Here is a 16,372-nt window from a genome sequence, read left to right as displayed (position 1 = left end):
CCAATAATTTTTGTAATTATAACACTTTATATAGGGCCATTTTGCATTAAAAGTAGCCAGATGGAGACGCGACACGTTCAGAATTAATACACTTTTAGTAAACTACAGAACAGCGCGAGCGGGAAGCGGCACACCTCACGCGGGCAGAGAATGCGTCCGAGAACGGACACTGTTAGTGATATAAAATGCACACACAGGTCTGTTAAATTAAGCTATACTTTTAAGGTAGTCTAATATTTCTCTGACTAACAAAATTACTGACACAGTAAAGGGTAGATTCAAATAAAGAAAAACGAAATTTAAATAAAGAAATTAAACGAAATTTAAATAAAGAAATTAAACGAAATTTAAATAAAGAAATTAAACGAAATTTAAATAAAGAAAAACGAAATTTAAATAAAGAAAAACGAAATTTAAATAAAGAAATTAAACGAAATTTAAATAAAGAAATTAAACGAAATTTAAATAAAGAAATTAAACGAAATTTAAATAAAGAAATTAAACGAAATTTAAATAAAGAAATTAAACGAAATTTAAATAAAGAAAAATGAAATTTAAATAAAGAAAAACGAAATTTAAATAAAGAAATTAAACGAAATTTAAATAAAGAAATTAAACGAAATTTAAATAAAGAAAAACGAAATTAAGTTAAATTAAAAAACGAGATTAATTTAGATTGATAATAACGGGTAAAAAGTCTAATACATTTTGTTTCTATTATTCTATTTTCCACAATGTCAAAGCAACACAGCTTAATCCAAAACACAAGCTCAGGCATGCACTTCGGTCCATACAAACTCTGCTGTTCTGCGCTCTTGCCAGAGAAGACTTGCGCGTCGGTTCTGAGAGACGCGTGTCTCACGCAGGCAGTGTGCAAACTCCAACCTGTTAACATGGGAGCCGAAATAAAAACGGCCATGCCACGCAGTCAGTGTGTCGCCGGCCTTATTCAAGCGCGAATGAGAACCGTTTCGCGGGGGATCCCAGATGTGAAAAAAAAAAAACAACAACAAATATTCGAATGTCAAATTTTCAAATCGAATACCAACCCACCGAACGAATATTCGGGTCCAGCCCTGTAGCCTAGTTTCACGTTTAGTACATTTTGCTTACTACTTATTTAAAATAGTATAAAACTACTGTATATATGTAATTATAAACGTTTTCATTATGATATTATTAATTTTACTTTACTAAAAAGATCTGAGTTCTTCCTCCACTAAATTAAGATTAAAAATAGAAGAGTATTTAGAGTATAATATAATATAAAATGCAATGCAAACTAGTTTGGTTACAGCTCAAATTCTCATTCTATCATTCACCCTGCCTCCATTGCATATCTTTGTCACACAAGTGTTTGATCACCACATTTGAGTGATCATTGCAAAACGTTTATATATTTATTCTGTTTATACTGTGTATTCTATATACAGTACCCATCAAAAGTTTGTACACACCAATTGGAAAGTGTGTCCAAACTTACTGTACTATAATACACATAAATAATATTGCTACTGTATTATAATATACACACAAATAATATCGGCCAATATATCGGTATCTGGCTTTTTTTTTAATCGGTATCGGCATCGGCGCCCAAAAATCCATATCGGTCGGGCTCTAGTTTTTTTCACTGAGTAATACTGAAGTGACATTAAGTGTTCATTTTGTGCTGCATTCATTTGGTGCTGCACTGTAATGCAAATAATTGCAGGGGATTAGGGCTGCATCTAACGATTATTTTTGTTGTCGATTAATCTATCGATTATTTCTTCGATTAGTCGACTAATCTAACGATTATTTGTACGATTAATCTAATGGTTATTTTTGGGATTAGCTGATTTATCCATTGGCAAACTTTCCAATAAATAATAATAACAACAATATATCAGCTGTAGTGCATCTGTATATTATTTTAACATGAAATCTATGGATGACAAAAAAAATTGTATTTCAGAAAGGGTAATTGTCATTTTATTATGAAATATGCGAACAGGAAGCATTTTAAACTTTATTTTTAACTAATGGTACTATTTCATAAAATGTAAGATGTATATAGTCACAGGCCTACAGTATTTAGGAAATGTGTTTACTAGAGTCTGTTATTAATTACCATAGTGGGAATATGATTTACTCAATTAACTTGTCCATTAACTTGCCCGAAAATGCACTTGTTTATCTGCTAAAAGGTTCACATACACTATATTGCAGCCTAGGCTACCGGTAATGTAAATATAAAGTTAGGGGCCGATCACACCTGACGCGTTTTTGAGTGAGAGGCGCCTATTTTCAATTGGTTTCCTATGGCAGCGAGCGTTCTGCGCGCTGTTTATGCGCCTGCTGCGCCTCGCGTTTTTGAAGTTAAAAAAAAACTCCGAGCGGAAAGAGCGCCCGACGTCATCGCGTTTTTTTCCACTGTCCAATCGAATGAATGGAGAATGAATTCCGTTTTAGTGATGAAAGCTAGTTAAGCTACAGTTGCTTGAACGCCCGGAGAGTGCGATTATGGAGGATAAACTTGTGGTGCTCTCGCGGGTTGCAGGAGCTTAACGACTTCACGAACCGTAACTACCACAATGTTAACAAAGTTAATATAGTTAATAAAAGGCTGATTTGACGTTTACTCTACTGACAGGACAGCTGTTTCAGTGGTGCCTAGCAACATAAAAAACGCAGCGCACTGCTCGTTCTGTGTGATGGTTCAGTGCTGTGCACCTCGCGTTTTCGAACCTGAAAAACGCGTTAGGTGTGCTTTAGTCGTTTGTTTTTAAAGTCTACATTAGAGACCTGCGCCGCGCGGGACGGATTTCTCCCTTAATAATTCCTAAAATGCTGACATCTCAGTTCATCGCGATCTCACAAATCTCTGTTATTATCAGTGAAACTGGCTGCACAATGAATCTTTCATAATATCTGCACTTTGTTTGTTATAATCAGATGATTTGCTAGTATGCAGAATTCAGCACTGAACAAAAAGATTCTATTTTAAATGCATCTGATTGGCCATTGCGTTCAAGAAATCAAGGCAGGTCTCTAGTCTACATGTGCATACACACCTTTTAAAAAAATGGCAAATGCACTGAAAGCTTCGCGGGAGCGGGAGCAGAAGCCGCCATTACTCGACATTTAAACGTAAATAATTAATGTGACGCGTCGACGCATTTCATGCGTGTCGACGTATTTTCATAGTCGACGTAATCGATGACGTCGACGCGTCGTTGCGGCCCTACAGGGGATTATAATATATTGTGGATAAAGTATTTTCTAAATATGTATATTCTACTTCTTATAAGTTAACATTTAAATTGTGCTGTTTTTGTTTATAGTAATTTATAATTTAGTGATTTAATCGTTATTTGCATACCAAGTGTTGAGTCAGAATTCAGATGATTCTGTTAGAGCTGGTGAATCTGCCACAGAAAGGAGGACGAGATCTGGTAGAAATCACTTATCTTAAGATTTTATGTGACAGGATTAATGTATTTTAGTGCTTTTGAGGGAGCTGTGTATCTTTGATTCTGCTTTCAGCTTTGCAGCTAGTCTTGACTAAACACTTCCTGTAGTTTATGAGTGTTTTACACCACTGTGATGGTATTTGGGTCCGTTTGTCTCACTCATCCTTGCAAAGCTGCTTCAGCTCAGTGACATTTGCAGGCTTTCCAGCATGAGCTGTGTTTCAAGTCCTTCCACAGCATTTTAATGGAATTGAAGTCTGGACTTTATTGGGCCATTCCCAAACTTTAATTTTCTAATTTTCCAACCATTTTCAGGTTGCTTGTTGTGGATCATTCAGATCATAGACTTTCAGAGCTGTACATTTTTAGATAATTGCAGTCTTGAAAGGGATGTTGACATCTAACATATTAAAGTTCACTGAGCCTTTTGTTTGCCTCCATATTCAGGTGTCAGTTTTTGCAACTGACTTTCAATACATTTGTACAAAGAATAAAATAGAATTCAGTTTAAGGATTTATATTGTTCAGGTTTAACTGATTAATCAGCTGAATGTTTTCCTCACTGTTCTAGACTTTCTAACTGCAGTGTGACAGAAGAAGGTTATAAAGCTCTGGCTTCAGCTCTGAGATCAAACCCTTCACACCTGATAGAGCTGGATCTCACAGGAAATGATCCTGGACAATCAGGAGTGAAGGAGCTCAATGATTTACTGCAGGATCCAGACTGTCAACTGAAGGCACTGAGGTGAGACAGGATCAAATAATTAACTAAATTAGCTATATGCAGGCTAAATATTCATAACTAGTATATTATTTTAGTTATATAATAAGCTGGACAATTTGTTGCATCAAAATGATCAAGATCAGATCAGATGCTGCAGGTTCTGTCATGATGATGATAACCGTCAACACAGTTTAGTTGTGATACGAGCTACAGGTCAAATAGACATTATGGGTCAGTATATGTGCTGACATTCAGGAGTATACCTTGATAATTAACAATAATAGTTTTCCATCAAGCCCAGATTCACTGCATCTCTCTACAGCAGGTCTATGAGTCTCCAGATGTCCACAAACATGCAGTTTCACAAGCCAGTTTTCTCTGTGCTGATGTTTCTCACTCCTCCTGCTTTAAAGACAGAAATATCTTAATTTCACACTCTGTATTCATACTGAAAATCATGATCTAGTGAGCTTTTGCCCTTCTGCTCTGTGAGACGTTTCTGTTCTTATGAGTTTGCTTTAGGACTGAGTGTTGCTCTAGTTTCTTTTAAATTTATATTTATTTGTGTATTTAAATGTTTAAAGAAAATTTTGACATCTAAATAACTAACTTAAGTTGTCTTTAAAACAATAGTTACGTTTTTTTATCGTATCAATCATTTTTGTAATGCAATGGACATTTAGTTGATACCTGAATTGCCTCTTCTGCAGGTTTGTGAGTCCTGCTGCAGAGGAAGCCTGTCAGTATGTGAATAGAGTTGTGGGTAAAAACCCGTTACTGCAGAGAGAGCTGAATCTGAGTAAACATGAACTAGGAGACACACGAGTGAATCAGATCGCTGCTCTGCTGCAGGATAAACACTGTCAACTCAACACACTGACGTGAGTATTGCTCATTTATTTATATTACTTTACTTTTAAGCAGTTTTTCCCTCAGCGTCACACAGAACCACAACAATTTAAAGTAATAAAATGAAACAGCAAATTAAAAACACACAATTAAAACATGATATCAAGCTTTAAATATTTGATTAAGACAGACAGTTTGATCATGGGTCAATAATTATTTCAGTTACTGTAGAGGCAGAGCGTTCTGGGTTACTTGACTGTAACCCTGTTCCCTGAAAAAGCGGAACGCGATGCTGCGCTGCTTAGCGCATTGGGAACGTCTTTAATCGTGACCTGCTGTGAATATAGTGTGTAAACACGTCGATGGAATCGACTGGAAGTAATATAGCCTCGGTCGGTGACGTCATCGGCACGCACCCGCAACACAAGGCTATAATTAGATGAGCCACAGTTGCATCGTCAGGATATTTTGTCTGAAGAGCAATTCTGGGACATCATCAGCACGGCAATGCAGCACAGCATCTCGTTCTGCTTTTTCAGGGAACAAGGTTACAGTCAAGTAACCCGGAACGATCCCTTTCAAAAGCTACAATTGATGCTGCGCTGCTTAGCGCATTGGGAACGAGAATGTCCACGCCGCCGTGCTTGAAGGTGTCTGGACTCCTTACGGTTGTGTAGGTGTGCTCACAAGAACGCAAGAAAGCCCTAGACATTAGCTTGTGACGTTGACTCAAGGACACGAGAGCCCAGAGTGGAATGAACATCCAAGCTATAAAATCTTATGAAAGTGTGCGGAGAGGACCAGCCTGCCGCATCACAAACAAATTGCAAGGGGGCACCTCTTGCCAAGGCAGCAGAGGAGGCGACCCCTCTGGTGGAGTGAGCCCTTAGACCCGTTGGCGAAGCTTGGCCACACGCCTCATAGGCAAGAGCAATAGCATCCCTGACCCAATGTGACATGGTCTGTTTGGTGGTGGAAGCACCCCTGTTGCTGCCCCCATAACAAACGAACAATTGCTCTGACTTACGCCACTGGCTAGTGATGGCTAGTGATGTAGGTCTGAAGAGACTGGACACAGTCTGTGAGATCTCTCTTGCTCCAGCGTTGGGAACGGCGGAGGGCAGAAGGCCTCAAGAGTGACCGGATGTACAGCCGAGAAAGTTACCTTATGCAGGTAATCAGGATGAGGATGCAAAATCACTTTCACCATTCCTGGGGCAAAATCTAAGCAGGATGGCGATATTGACAGTGCCTGCATATCCCCGATTCTTTTTAGAGAGGTTATAGCCATAAGAAAAACCATTTTTAGGGTCAGAAGTTCAAAGGGGGTCTCAACCAGACCCTCGAGGACTATAGCTAAGTCCCATGAAGGGATCTTGGTTCTTACGGGAGGCCTCAGTCGTCTGACCCCACGAATGAAGCGAGCGAGCAGAGGATGTCTCCCGAGTGGCACCCCGTCAACCAAGGTGTGGCAAGCCGAAAGAGCGGCCACATAAACCCTGAGAGTGGCGGGGCATGTGCCTGTTGATAATTTTTCCTGCAGGAATTCCAGAACTGAAGCAATCTGGCAGTTGACCGGATCTGCATTATTTACGACACACCACCTTTCAAAGACATCCCATTTGTTGGCATAACTCTTTCTAGTGGAGGAGGCCCTAGCACTTAGAATGGTCTCAATAAAGGCAGGCGAAAGCCCAGTGCCCCTCAGTTGGTACCCATCAGGGGCCAAACATGAAGGTTCCACAGGTTGGGCCTGGGATGGAATATCGTGCCCTCTGCCTGCGACAGAAGGTCCCTCCTCTCCGGAATCGCCCATGGCGAGCCATCGAGGAGCGATATTATCTCGAGAACCATACTCTGTTCGGCCAACGCGGCGCTATCAGTAAGAGGCAAGACCCTTGTTGGCGAACTCTGGCTAGACCTCCCGGGAGCAGAGATACTGGAGGAAATGCATACAGGCGCATTTTGGGCCATGTGTATGCCATCGCGTCCAGATCTAGGGGGGCTGGGTGACTCAGAGAGAAATAGAGGGGACATTGCACTGTCTGTTGGGAGGCGAAGAGGTCCACCTCCGCTTCGTAAAATCTGGTCCAGATCTGTTTTACTACTTCTGGGTGGAGTTTCCATTCCCCTATCTGTAGTTTCTGTCTGGACAGTAAATCAGCTCCCACATTACCCTCATCAGATACCCCGGAATGTAAACTGCCCTGAGTGACAGGAACTTTTCCTGGGCCCAGAGAAAAATCTGCCTCGCTATTCTGTTCAGATTGCGTGAACGCAGACCCTCCCTGGTGATTTAAGTAAGAGACTGCCGCTGTGTTGTCCACCTGCACTAGGACATGACAGTCCCTCAACTGGGGGAGAAAATATTTCAGGGCCAGAAATACAGCCATCAACTCGAGGCAGTTGATGTGCCAATCGAGCTGATGACCCTCCCATTCCCCTTGAGCTGGACGACCACTTAAGACCGCTTCCCAGCCCATCAGCGACGATAAGGCGCCCCTAGAGTGGGACCCAAGGCGAGGAACCGGGGTCTGAGCCACAGAGAGTGTACGAAGCCCTCGGTGCGTCACTTTTATTTGCCATTGAGGATTGGCCTTTGGATGAAATCCCCTGGCTTTTAGCCACAACTGAAACGGTCTCATGTGCAACAGCCCCAGAGGAATTACCGTGGATGCTGAGGCCATGAAACCTAACATTTTTTGGTACTGACGAACAGTGCGATCTTGGCCTAGCTTGACTTTGCTCATGGTTAGCTGAATGGTCTTGATTCGAGCGGGAGACAGAGATTGTGCCCGCATCATGATCGAATCCCAAACGATCCCGAGATAAGTCATTCTCTGGGCAGGAGAAAGAACACTTTTCTTGGTATTGAATCTCAACCCTAGAGAAACTAGATGAGCTAACACGATGTCTCTGTGTTGAAGCGCCACCTTTTGCGATTGTGCTAGTATTAGCCAGTCGTCTATATAATTCAAAATGCGAATGCCCTGTAGTCTTAATGGAGCCAGTGCTGCATCCATGCATTTTGTGTATGTGCGGGGTGACAAGGCTAGGCCGAATGGAAGAACCCGAAATTGGTATGCTTCGCCCCCGAAAGCGAACCTCAGGAACTTTCTGTGTTGTGGCAATATTTGTATGTGAAAATATGCGTTCTTCAGATCAATCGTTACGAACCAATCGTGATGTTGAATTTGCGACACGACCGTCTTGACGGTTAACATCTTGAAATTGAGTGCTTTGACTGTACGTTTTAAGCCTTGAAGATCTAAGATTGGACACAACCCCCCATCCTTCTTGGGAACCAGGAAGTATCTGCTGTAATAACCCGACTCCCTCTCTGGAAGAGGAACATGTTCTATGGCCTCTTTGTTAAGAAGAGTTTGTAGCTCTTGTGACAGTTTATGCATCAGCTCCGGTCTCACGGAAGTGGATACCGTGCTGTTGAAACGTGGAGGACGATGAATAAATTGGATTCTGTATCCTATCTGTACTGTGCTTAATACCCACGCAGAAATGTCTGGCAGAAGTTTCCACGCTGCCAGACTCTCTGAGAGTGGTATCAATTTGAACACTTCCTTTTGAGGGGATGTTAGATGTTCCGTGTCCTGGATGACAGCAGGAAGCAACGGAACATCTAACAATTCACTGGAAACCGCTGCTCCCTGAAGCACCAGAGGTGGCGGGGATGGAGAGGTTTCGTGGGGGTAACGAGAAGGGGCGGTCAGATATAATACGCACCCCGTCCCGTGGGGGGCTACCCCCACCAGACTGGGCGCCATACCATCAGGACTTCTTTCTGTTGATGATAGTCCTGAGGTCTGGCTTGGGAGGTTGCTGAGCGCGACGAGTCTGTCTCCTGTTTTTATCAGGGTTGCTTTTTCACCTCCCTTGGTCTTGAAGGACCGAGGAGAGGTTGGGTGGCCGATGGCCCCTCCCCTTGAGTGCGGCGAGGAAGGAACTTAACAAACGCCTCCTCATGTTTCTTAACATCCCTGAACCTGGTGACGACTGTGTTGACCGAGTTGCCAAACAGGCCAGAGGGAGAAACCGGGGAGTCCAGGAGAAAGACACGGTCCTTATCCTTTATCCCCGTGAGGTTGAGCCACAGATGCCTCTCCGTGCTAACAAAAGCGGACATAGAATTGTCGATGGCACGGCCCGTTTGCTTAGTGGCATGGAGAGACAGGTCCGTGGCTTGGCGCAGTTCAGAGAACGCTTCCTTGTCTATCGTAGTACCCGCACTCAGGTCCTTCAAGAGGTCAGCCTGGTATGCCTGTAACACAGCCATTGTGTGCAGCGCAGCACCAGCCTGACCTGCAGCTTGGTAAGCTTTACCCACGAGCGAAGATGTTATTCTACACAGCTTCGAGGGGAGGGTAGGTTTTTTAAGTGAAGATGCAGACCCAGTCGAGAGATAGCTCGCGAGCGTCTCTTCAACCTGGGGCATCTCCGCATACCCTCGCGCCTTCGCACCCACGGTTTTCTCCATGACTTAGATAGCTCATCATGGAGGTCCTCGAAGAAGGGGAGAGACTGATGTTGAGGTCCCCCCCCCGTTGGACAAAAACCTATCCTCAAGCTTACTGCGTTCGGGGGTCTCTTGTTCGCGAGGCCAGTCAAGCTGCAATCTGGCCACCGCACGAGTAACCACCTCGAGTAGTTCCTCGACAGATTTATCGTTGCGCGAGGAATGCTCAGAGGTTGGCTGCTCGATGTCCGTAGACCCAAGAGATTTATTATCGTCCCCTGCGTGAGCCGAAGAAGCAACGGGATCACGCGAGGGAACGTGTGGATCTGGTGAACAAGCAAGCGAAAGGGATGGACCCGTCTCTTGCTCGTCAGCCAAATCCATTCGGGAGCCCCGCGATGATAATGCGGGTGCGGACTGAAAGTAGCCAAGACGAGCGCGAAGCATTTTAACTGTGAAAAGTTCACAATGCTCGCACTCTCCTGACTCCAATGCGGCGGCCGCATGCTCCTCCCCCAAACACACAAAGCAGTAAGCGTGTGTATCCAGTTCTGACATAGGACGAGAACATGGAGGGACACAACGCTTAGCTTGCTGACTCATTTCTCTTTTTGACTTTTTGAAACTCTTTTAAGAACGTTAAGAGATGAGAAAGAGAGAAAAATCTGCACACTGCCAGGTATAAAGCTAAATAACTCCTAACAATATCTGTAGCAGAGAGAGAAAATAGATGCTTGCACACCAAATACAGAGAGGTCTCTGAAGACAAAAGACCTGACGATGCACCTGTGGCTCATCTAATTATATCCTCGTGTCGCGGGTGCGCACCGATGACGTCACCGATAGGTTATATACCGAAACGGCTATATTACTTCCGGTCGATTCCATCGACGTGTTTACACACTATATTCACAGCAGGTCACGATTAAAGACGTTCCTAATGCGCTAAGCAGCGCAGCATCGATAGTAGCTTTTGAAAGGGAACAATGTTTTTTTTCTGACATAATCAGAACTGTTCATAACTGCTTTCAATTTAATCTTTATATTTCACAAATATCTAATTTTGGTGCAACATATACTGTAACTTGTAAAAATTTAAATAAGTGCATTTTAAAAGTCTGTGATCAGTATCTGCCTGTAATAAGATCCACTGAAGGTAAGTTGACTGAACGCTAGTGATGGGCGCTTTCGAAACACGCTTCATGAAGCTATGAAACCTTTACGAATCTTTTGTTTTGAATCAGTGGTTCGGAGTGTGTATCAAACTGCCAAAGTCACGTGATTTCTGTAAACGAGGCTTCGTTACGTCAGAACTGTTTCCAAACGTTTGGAAATGTCAATGGTTCACCACTGGGGGGCGATGATCTCTGTGAACTCATGAATCATGCAGATTCACTGAGATTGAAAAAGTGTCTGGGTTTTACCTGATCTCTGATCAGTTTTATACATGTGTAGATGTTTTAATTAGACATTAGTATAATTAAAAGCAACAATAGTAGTTAATAGTCTCTTATTGGCCTGTTTAGCTGAGCCATCCATAAAATACACTGAAGCAGCACTAAAGCAGATGAACTGCCTTTTACAAAACTTGTTTGATTGTCTTCTGCTTAAGGAAATACTTTTATTTCTTAATCTGATCATGTTAGTTTATACAATTATTCTTTGTTCATGTTAGTTCACAGGGGATTTACTAATGTTAACATAAAACTTTTGTATTTAAAAATGTATTAGTAAATGTTTAAACTTAAGGTTATTAAATGCTGTATAGTCTTGTCCATCATTGGTTCATGTTAACTAATGTAGTTAATGTTAACAAATGAAACCTTACTGTAAAGTTTTAGCAAGTAGACAATGTGTCTGAAACAACCGTCATAAACACATTTGACCCAGTGAGCAAACCAAGGGTGACACTGACATGGAAGAACCTTAAAGATTAAATGAAATGAATGTGTATACTAACATAAATAGATCAACGCTTTCAACCTTTTTATTGTTTCAATGTTGGTAGTATATTTAAATGAACAATGTGTAGTCTTTCTCCATGTTACCTTTACCTTGATATCCCTTATGTCATCAAAAGTCTGATGGTTGAAGCTGAACACGTTAGTTGATCATCATAGATCTGAGTCATTTTCTCTTTCTGTCTTCAGTCTGAATAGATGCAGAATTACAGAGAAACAGAGTCTCATCCTGACTTCAGCTCTGAAATCAAACCCATCACACCTGAGAGAGCTGGACCTGAGCGGGAATAAACTAGGAGACTCTGGAGTGAAAAACCTCAGTGATCTACTGATGAACCCACAATTCAAGCTGGAGAAACTACAGTTAGTATCATTATACTGTACAGCAGTTACAGTGTGACTGAAGTTTATTTATTTGAAGACGGCAGGGCTTATGTTTCATTGTTTATAGCAGTGCACTTTCTGGGTTTTCCCTATTGGTCACATTTTTTGATGTGTTTTTTATCTAGTTAGTAATTGTTTAATTTCCAGCATTTGATACAATGTACTGATTGTGTACATGCAGAAATCTGCCTTTTCAACAGAGAATAAAGAAGATGTCAAATAAATAGTTAAAAATGAAAGAGAAGAAACAGTGTCTTCCAGCACACAGAACTAGTGTGACTGGGTTTTAAAACTGCTGTAGCTCTTCAATAAGATGATCATCTAAAGCCGCGTTTCCACCGAAATTACCCAGAACAATCTGTCCCAGGATCTTTTTTGCCCCAGACCTGTTGCTGTCTGTGTTTCCATCGCAGTCTAAAGTACAGTGAAGATTAGGCAAATTAGTCCGGTGATGTAGGACTGTGTGTGACTTTCCAGTTCCCGCTGGATTTCGTCCTCCTCATATAAGCTTAATAAAGCCTTAACCTCATCGTCGGTCCATCGGTCGTATTTTTTAAACTCCATTGTTGATTCGAAAAGCAAACACCCCTCACCATCACCCGGCAGCTCGACGGCACACGACAGGCCAGTGGAGCGGGAGGACCACGGGGAAACACTCCCACTGTGAGCCTCAGGTCTCCTAGAGTGTTAACCATATTGGCGGCTCTGCTTTGTGCAGAGGCAGTGCTGGGTAACAGCAGAGAGACTCTAGCCTTCACGAGGAAGGACAGTCATGACCGCAGGGCCAACATGGTCCTGTTCTCAGAGTGAGGACATGAACCATCCACAAACACTATCTCAGCACAGTCTTGGCCCAGACATGTGAGATCGTGGCCATCAGATGAGGACAGGGAACAACCGCATCCAGAAACACACGGACGGAAAGGCATCTTTAAAAAGACGCTCAACATCAGTTTTGCTCTTTTAGGGAAACTGCTCTTTATGCTGAAGCGCACGGGAGGGAATCGCTGCACTTAAACAATGCAATACGCCAGTGAAACACCACTGAATGTGCTGTAGACCACCAGAAAGAGGGGCTTCCTTATTGTAGAGGCGACTGGAAGAGCGATCATTCAGATTTATATTGTTCATGTTTAACTGATTAATCAGCTGAGTGTTTTCCTCTGTTCTAGACTCTCTAACTGCAGTGTGACAGAAGAAGGTTATAAAGCTCTGGCTTCAGCTCTGAGATCAAACCCTTCACACCTGATAGAGCTGGATCTCACAGGAAATGATCCTGGACAATCAGGAGTGAAGGAGCTCAATGATTTACTGCAGGATCCAGACTGTCAACTGAAGACACTAAGGTGAGACAGTATTATGGGCTGAAATATGTGCCACCAGAAACTGAATTTGAATCATTTATATTTGAATTTGCATTGAAAAACTGAATCTGAATTGTATAATTTGAAATTGAATTTATTTGTTTGGAACTGAAGTCCAATACAATTTGATCCTCACTGAAAATTCAACTATATATACACTCACCTAAAGTATTATTTGGAACACCTGTTCAATTTCTCATTAATGCAATTATCTAATCAACCAATCACATGGCAGTTGCTTCAATGCATTTAGGGGTGTGGTCCTGGTCTATGGAAGTAAAATAATGTCAAATGTTTTTGAAACAAAAAGCCTGTTGAATTGCACTACTTGAAAAAAAAATAGGCATTGCATTAACCATGCTTGTATTTTAATGCATTGTATTTTTAGGGTTTGCATTTTTATGGGCTGAAATTCAACATGGTTGAATATTTAAGCTGTGAATATTTCAATTAAAAACATTTCAAACACATTTTCATTATTAAAAATTCAATAATCCATATTCACCTTTCATATTTCACTTCCAAAATATTCAAACTGTTTAAAAATACAACCTATAATATTCAACAGGCAATTTTCAGTCCATTTTATTTCGCTTTGCAAATTCGCTTCCACAAATTCAGTGGTTCAAATTCAACAGTAAATTCAAAGAAACTGCAGGAAAAGCAGTAGATTACCGAGCATGCTCTTCATCTGCTGTTAGTCAACCCCACCAGCAGGTGGTGCAAAAGCGCGTGTTGTTGACGAAGACCAGCAACAGTTAGAACAAGCCATTCATTCATAAAATGAAAATGATTGTCTGTCAGTATATATGCGGAAAAGATGATAAAGACACAAAAGCTGTGTTTATGTTTCATTCAATAACTTTGTTAGTAACATTGTTACTTTCCCTGTGTAGCCTACATGTCATCAGCTTTCTCTACCATGAACAGGATTATAATCGGTTTCTCTCAATACCTCATCATACTCAAGGATTCCCCTTCTGTCGGGACAAAACGCTTAATGTAGCTTTATGGACTAATACAGTGATATAAAAGACCAAACTCGCACCTTATTGGGGATGTAGGCTGTAGGCTACTATATAGGCTACAGGCAAGCAGATGGACGAAGAATATGAACTTAACGCGCAAAGTTTCATGCCGAGCATTTCGTGATATACTGGCATAAAATCAACACTTGATCAATTAATACTAACACTTTCTCTTCTTCTCCTCTCTCTCTCTCTCTCTCTCTCTCTCTCTATATATATATATATATATATATATATATATATAGTATAGTATACGTGTATTGCATCAGCTTAAACTGGGAAAAGTCATAGCACTTGCATATTGTTGTCCTCCTATTGTTAGTTTTAACTGTAAATCGCTTTGGATAAAAGCGTCTGCTAAATAAATGACTAAATGTAGCCTAATAAATGTAAAATTGGCTTGACATTTGGACATTCGCACATTTAGGGACCGTCTCCAAAGTTGCATACAACATTGGCATACACGTTTCTAACTTCAATAGCAAACTTACATTTATTTGAATAAATATCAAAAATCCAAAGGGTGCGCAGTATGCCTGACACTACATGAACAACTTTACAGTTGGTTTTATGACTGTAAGTCGTTCTATTCAAATGCTATTGAAGTTAGAAACGTGTATACCAAAGTCGTATACACTTTAGAGACGGTCCCTAAATGTGCGAATGTCCAACGTCAAGCCAACTTTATGCCAGTCTATCACTGGGAAACGCTCAGCATTAAACTTTGCGCGTTATTCTGAGTCCATCTGCTTGCCTGCGAGTTTGGTCTTTTATATCACTGTAATTAGTCCATTAAGCTACGTTAAGCGTTTTATATGTCCAGCAGGGGAATCCTGAAGTATTGAGGGAAACCCTAATAGCCTGCATGCAGCACATCGCCACAATATAAAGTTAAGGCAACTAAACAACCAAGAGAAATATATGTCAACCTCAAAAATGTAACATTGGATCTGTATATCCGCATCGGGGAATAACATTATAATCTTGTTCACGGTAGAGAAAGATGCATGTAGGTTACACAGGGAAAGTAACCGTGAAGACACTGAATTTAACATAAAACCGCCGTCATAATAATCACAAATACACTTACATTGCTGTTAAATGAGTTTTATGAATGAATGGCTTGCTCTAACTGTTGCTGGTCTTCGTCAACAACACGCTTTTGCACCACCTGCTGGTGGGGTTGACTAACAGCAGATGAAGAGCATGCTCGGCAATCTACTGCTTTTCCTGCAGTTCCGTTGAATTTACTGTTGAATTTGAACCACTGAATTTGTCGAAGCGAATTTGCAAAGCGAAATAAAATGGACCGAAAATTGCCTGTTGAATATTATAGGTTGTATTTTTAAACAGTTTGAATATTTTGGAAGTGAAATATGAAAGGTGAATATGGATTATTGAATTTTTAATAATGGAAATGTGTTTGAAATGTTTTTAATTGAAATATTCACAGCTTAAATATTCTACCATGTTGAATTTCAGTCCATAAAAATGCAAGCCCTAAAAATACAATGCATTAAAATGCAAGCATGGTTAATGCAATGCCTATTTTTTTCAAGTAGTGCAATTCAACAGGCTTTTTTGTTTCAAAAACATTTTACATTATTTTACTTCCATACTGGTCAAGACAATCTCCTGAACTCCAAACTGAATGTCAGAATGGGAAAGAAAGGTGATTTAAGCAATTTTGAGCGTGGCATGGTTGTTGGTGCCAGACGGGCCGGTCTGAGTATTTCACAATCTGCTCAGTTACTGGGATTTTCACGCACAACCATTTCTAGGGTTTACAAAGAATGGTGTGAAAAGGGAAAAACATCCAGTATGCGGCAGTCCTGTGGGCGAAAATGCCTTGTTGATGCTAGAGGAGAATGGGCCGACTGATTCAAGCTGATAGAAGAGCAACTTTGACTGAAATAACCACTCGTTACAACCGAGGTATGCAGCAAAGCATTTGTGAAGCCACAACACGCACAACCTTGAGGCGGATGGGCTACAACAGCAGAAGACCCCACCGGGTACCACTCATCTCCACTACAAATAGGAAAAAGAGGCTACAATTTGCACGAGCTCACCAAAATTGGACAGTTAAAGACTGGAAAAATGTTGCCTGGTATGATGAGTCTCGATTTCTGTTGA

General features: G+C 41.3%; 1 protein-coding gene across 9 annotated transcripts in view; it reads left to right on the top strand.

Moving 5' to 3' along the window:
• The window catches only part of LOC311087309 (uncharacterized protein), a 504,672-nt gene that overhangs the window by 158,346 nt on the left and 329,954 nt on the right, over positions 1–16,372 (top strand). For all 9 annotated transcript variants that reach the window (XM_084120622.1, XM_084120620.1, XM_084120623.1 and 6 more), the window contains exons 11-12: positions 11,650–11,823; positions 13,017–13,190. In XM_084120622.1, coding sequence (XP_083976748.1) covers positions 11,650–11,823; positions 13,017–13,190 — 348 coding nt within the window. The remainder of the gene's footprint in view (positions 1–11,649; positions 11,824–13,016; positions 13,191–16,372) is intronic.

Source organism: Abramis brama (genome assembly GCF_963993115.1).
Source record: "Abramis brama genome assembly, chromosome: 7".
Lineage (NCBI taxonomy): Eukaryota > Metazoa > Chordata > Actinopteri > Cypriniformes > Leuciscidae > Abramis > Abramis brama.
The sequence above is the reverse complement of the archived record's forward strand: the minus strand, read 5'-3'. Positions and strand labels throughout refer to the sequence as shown.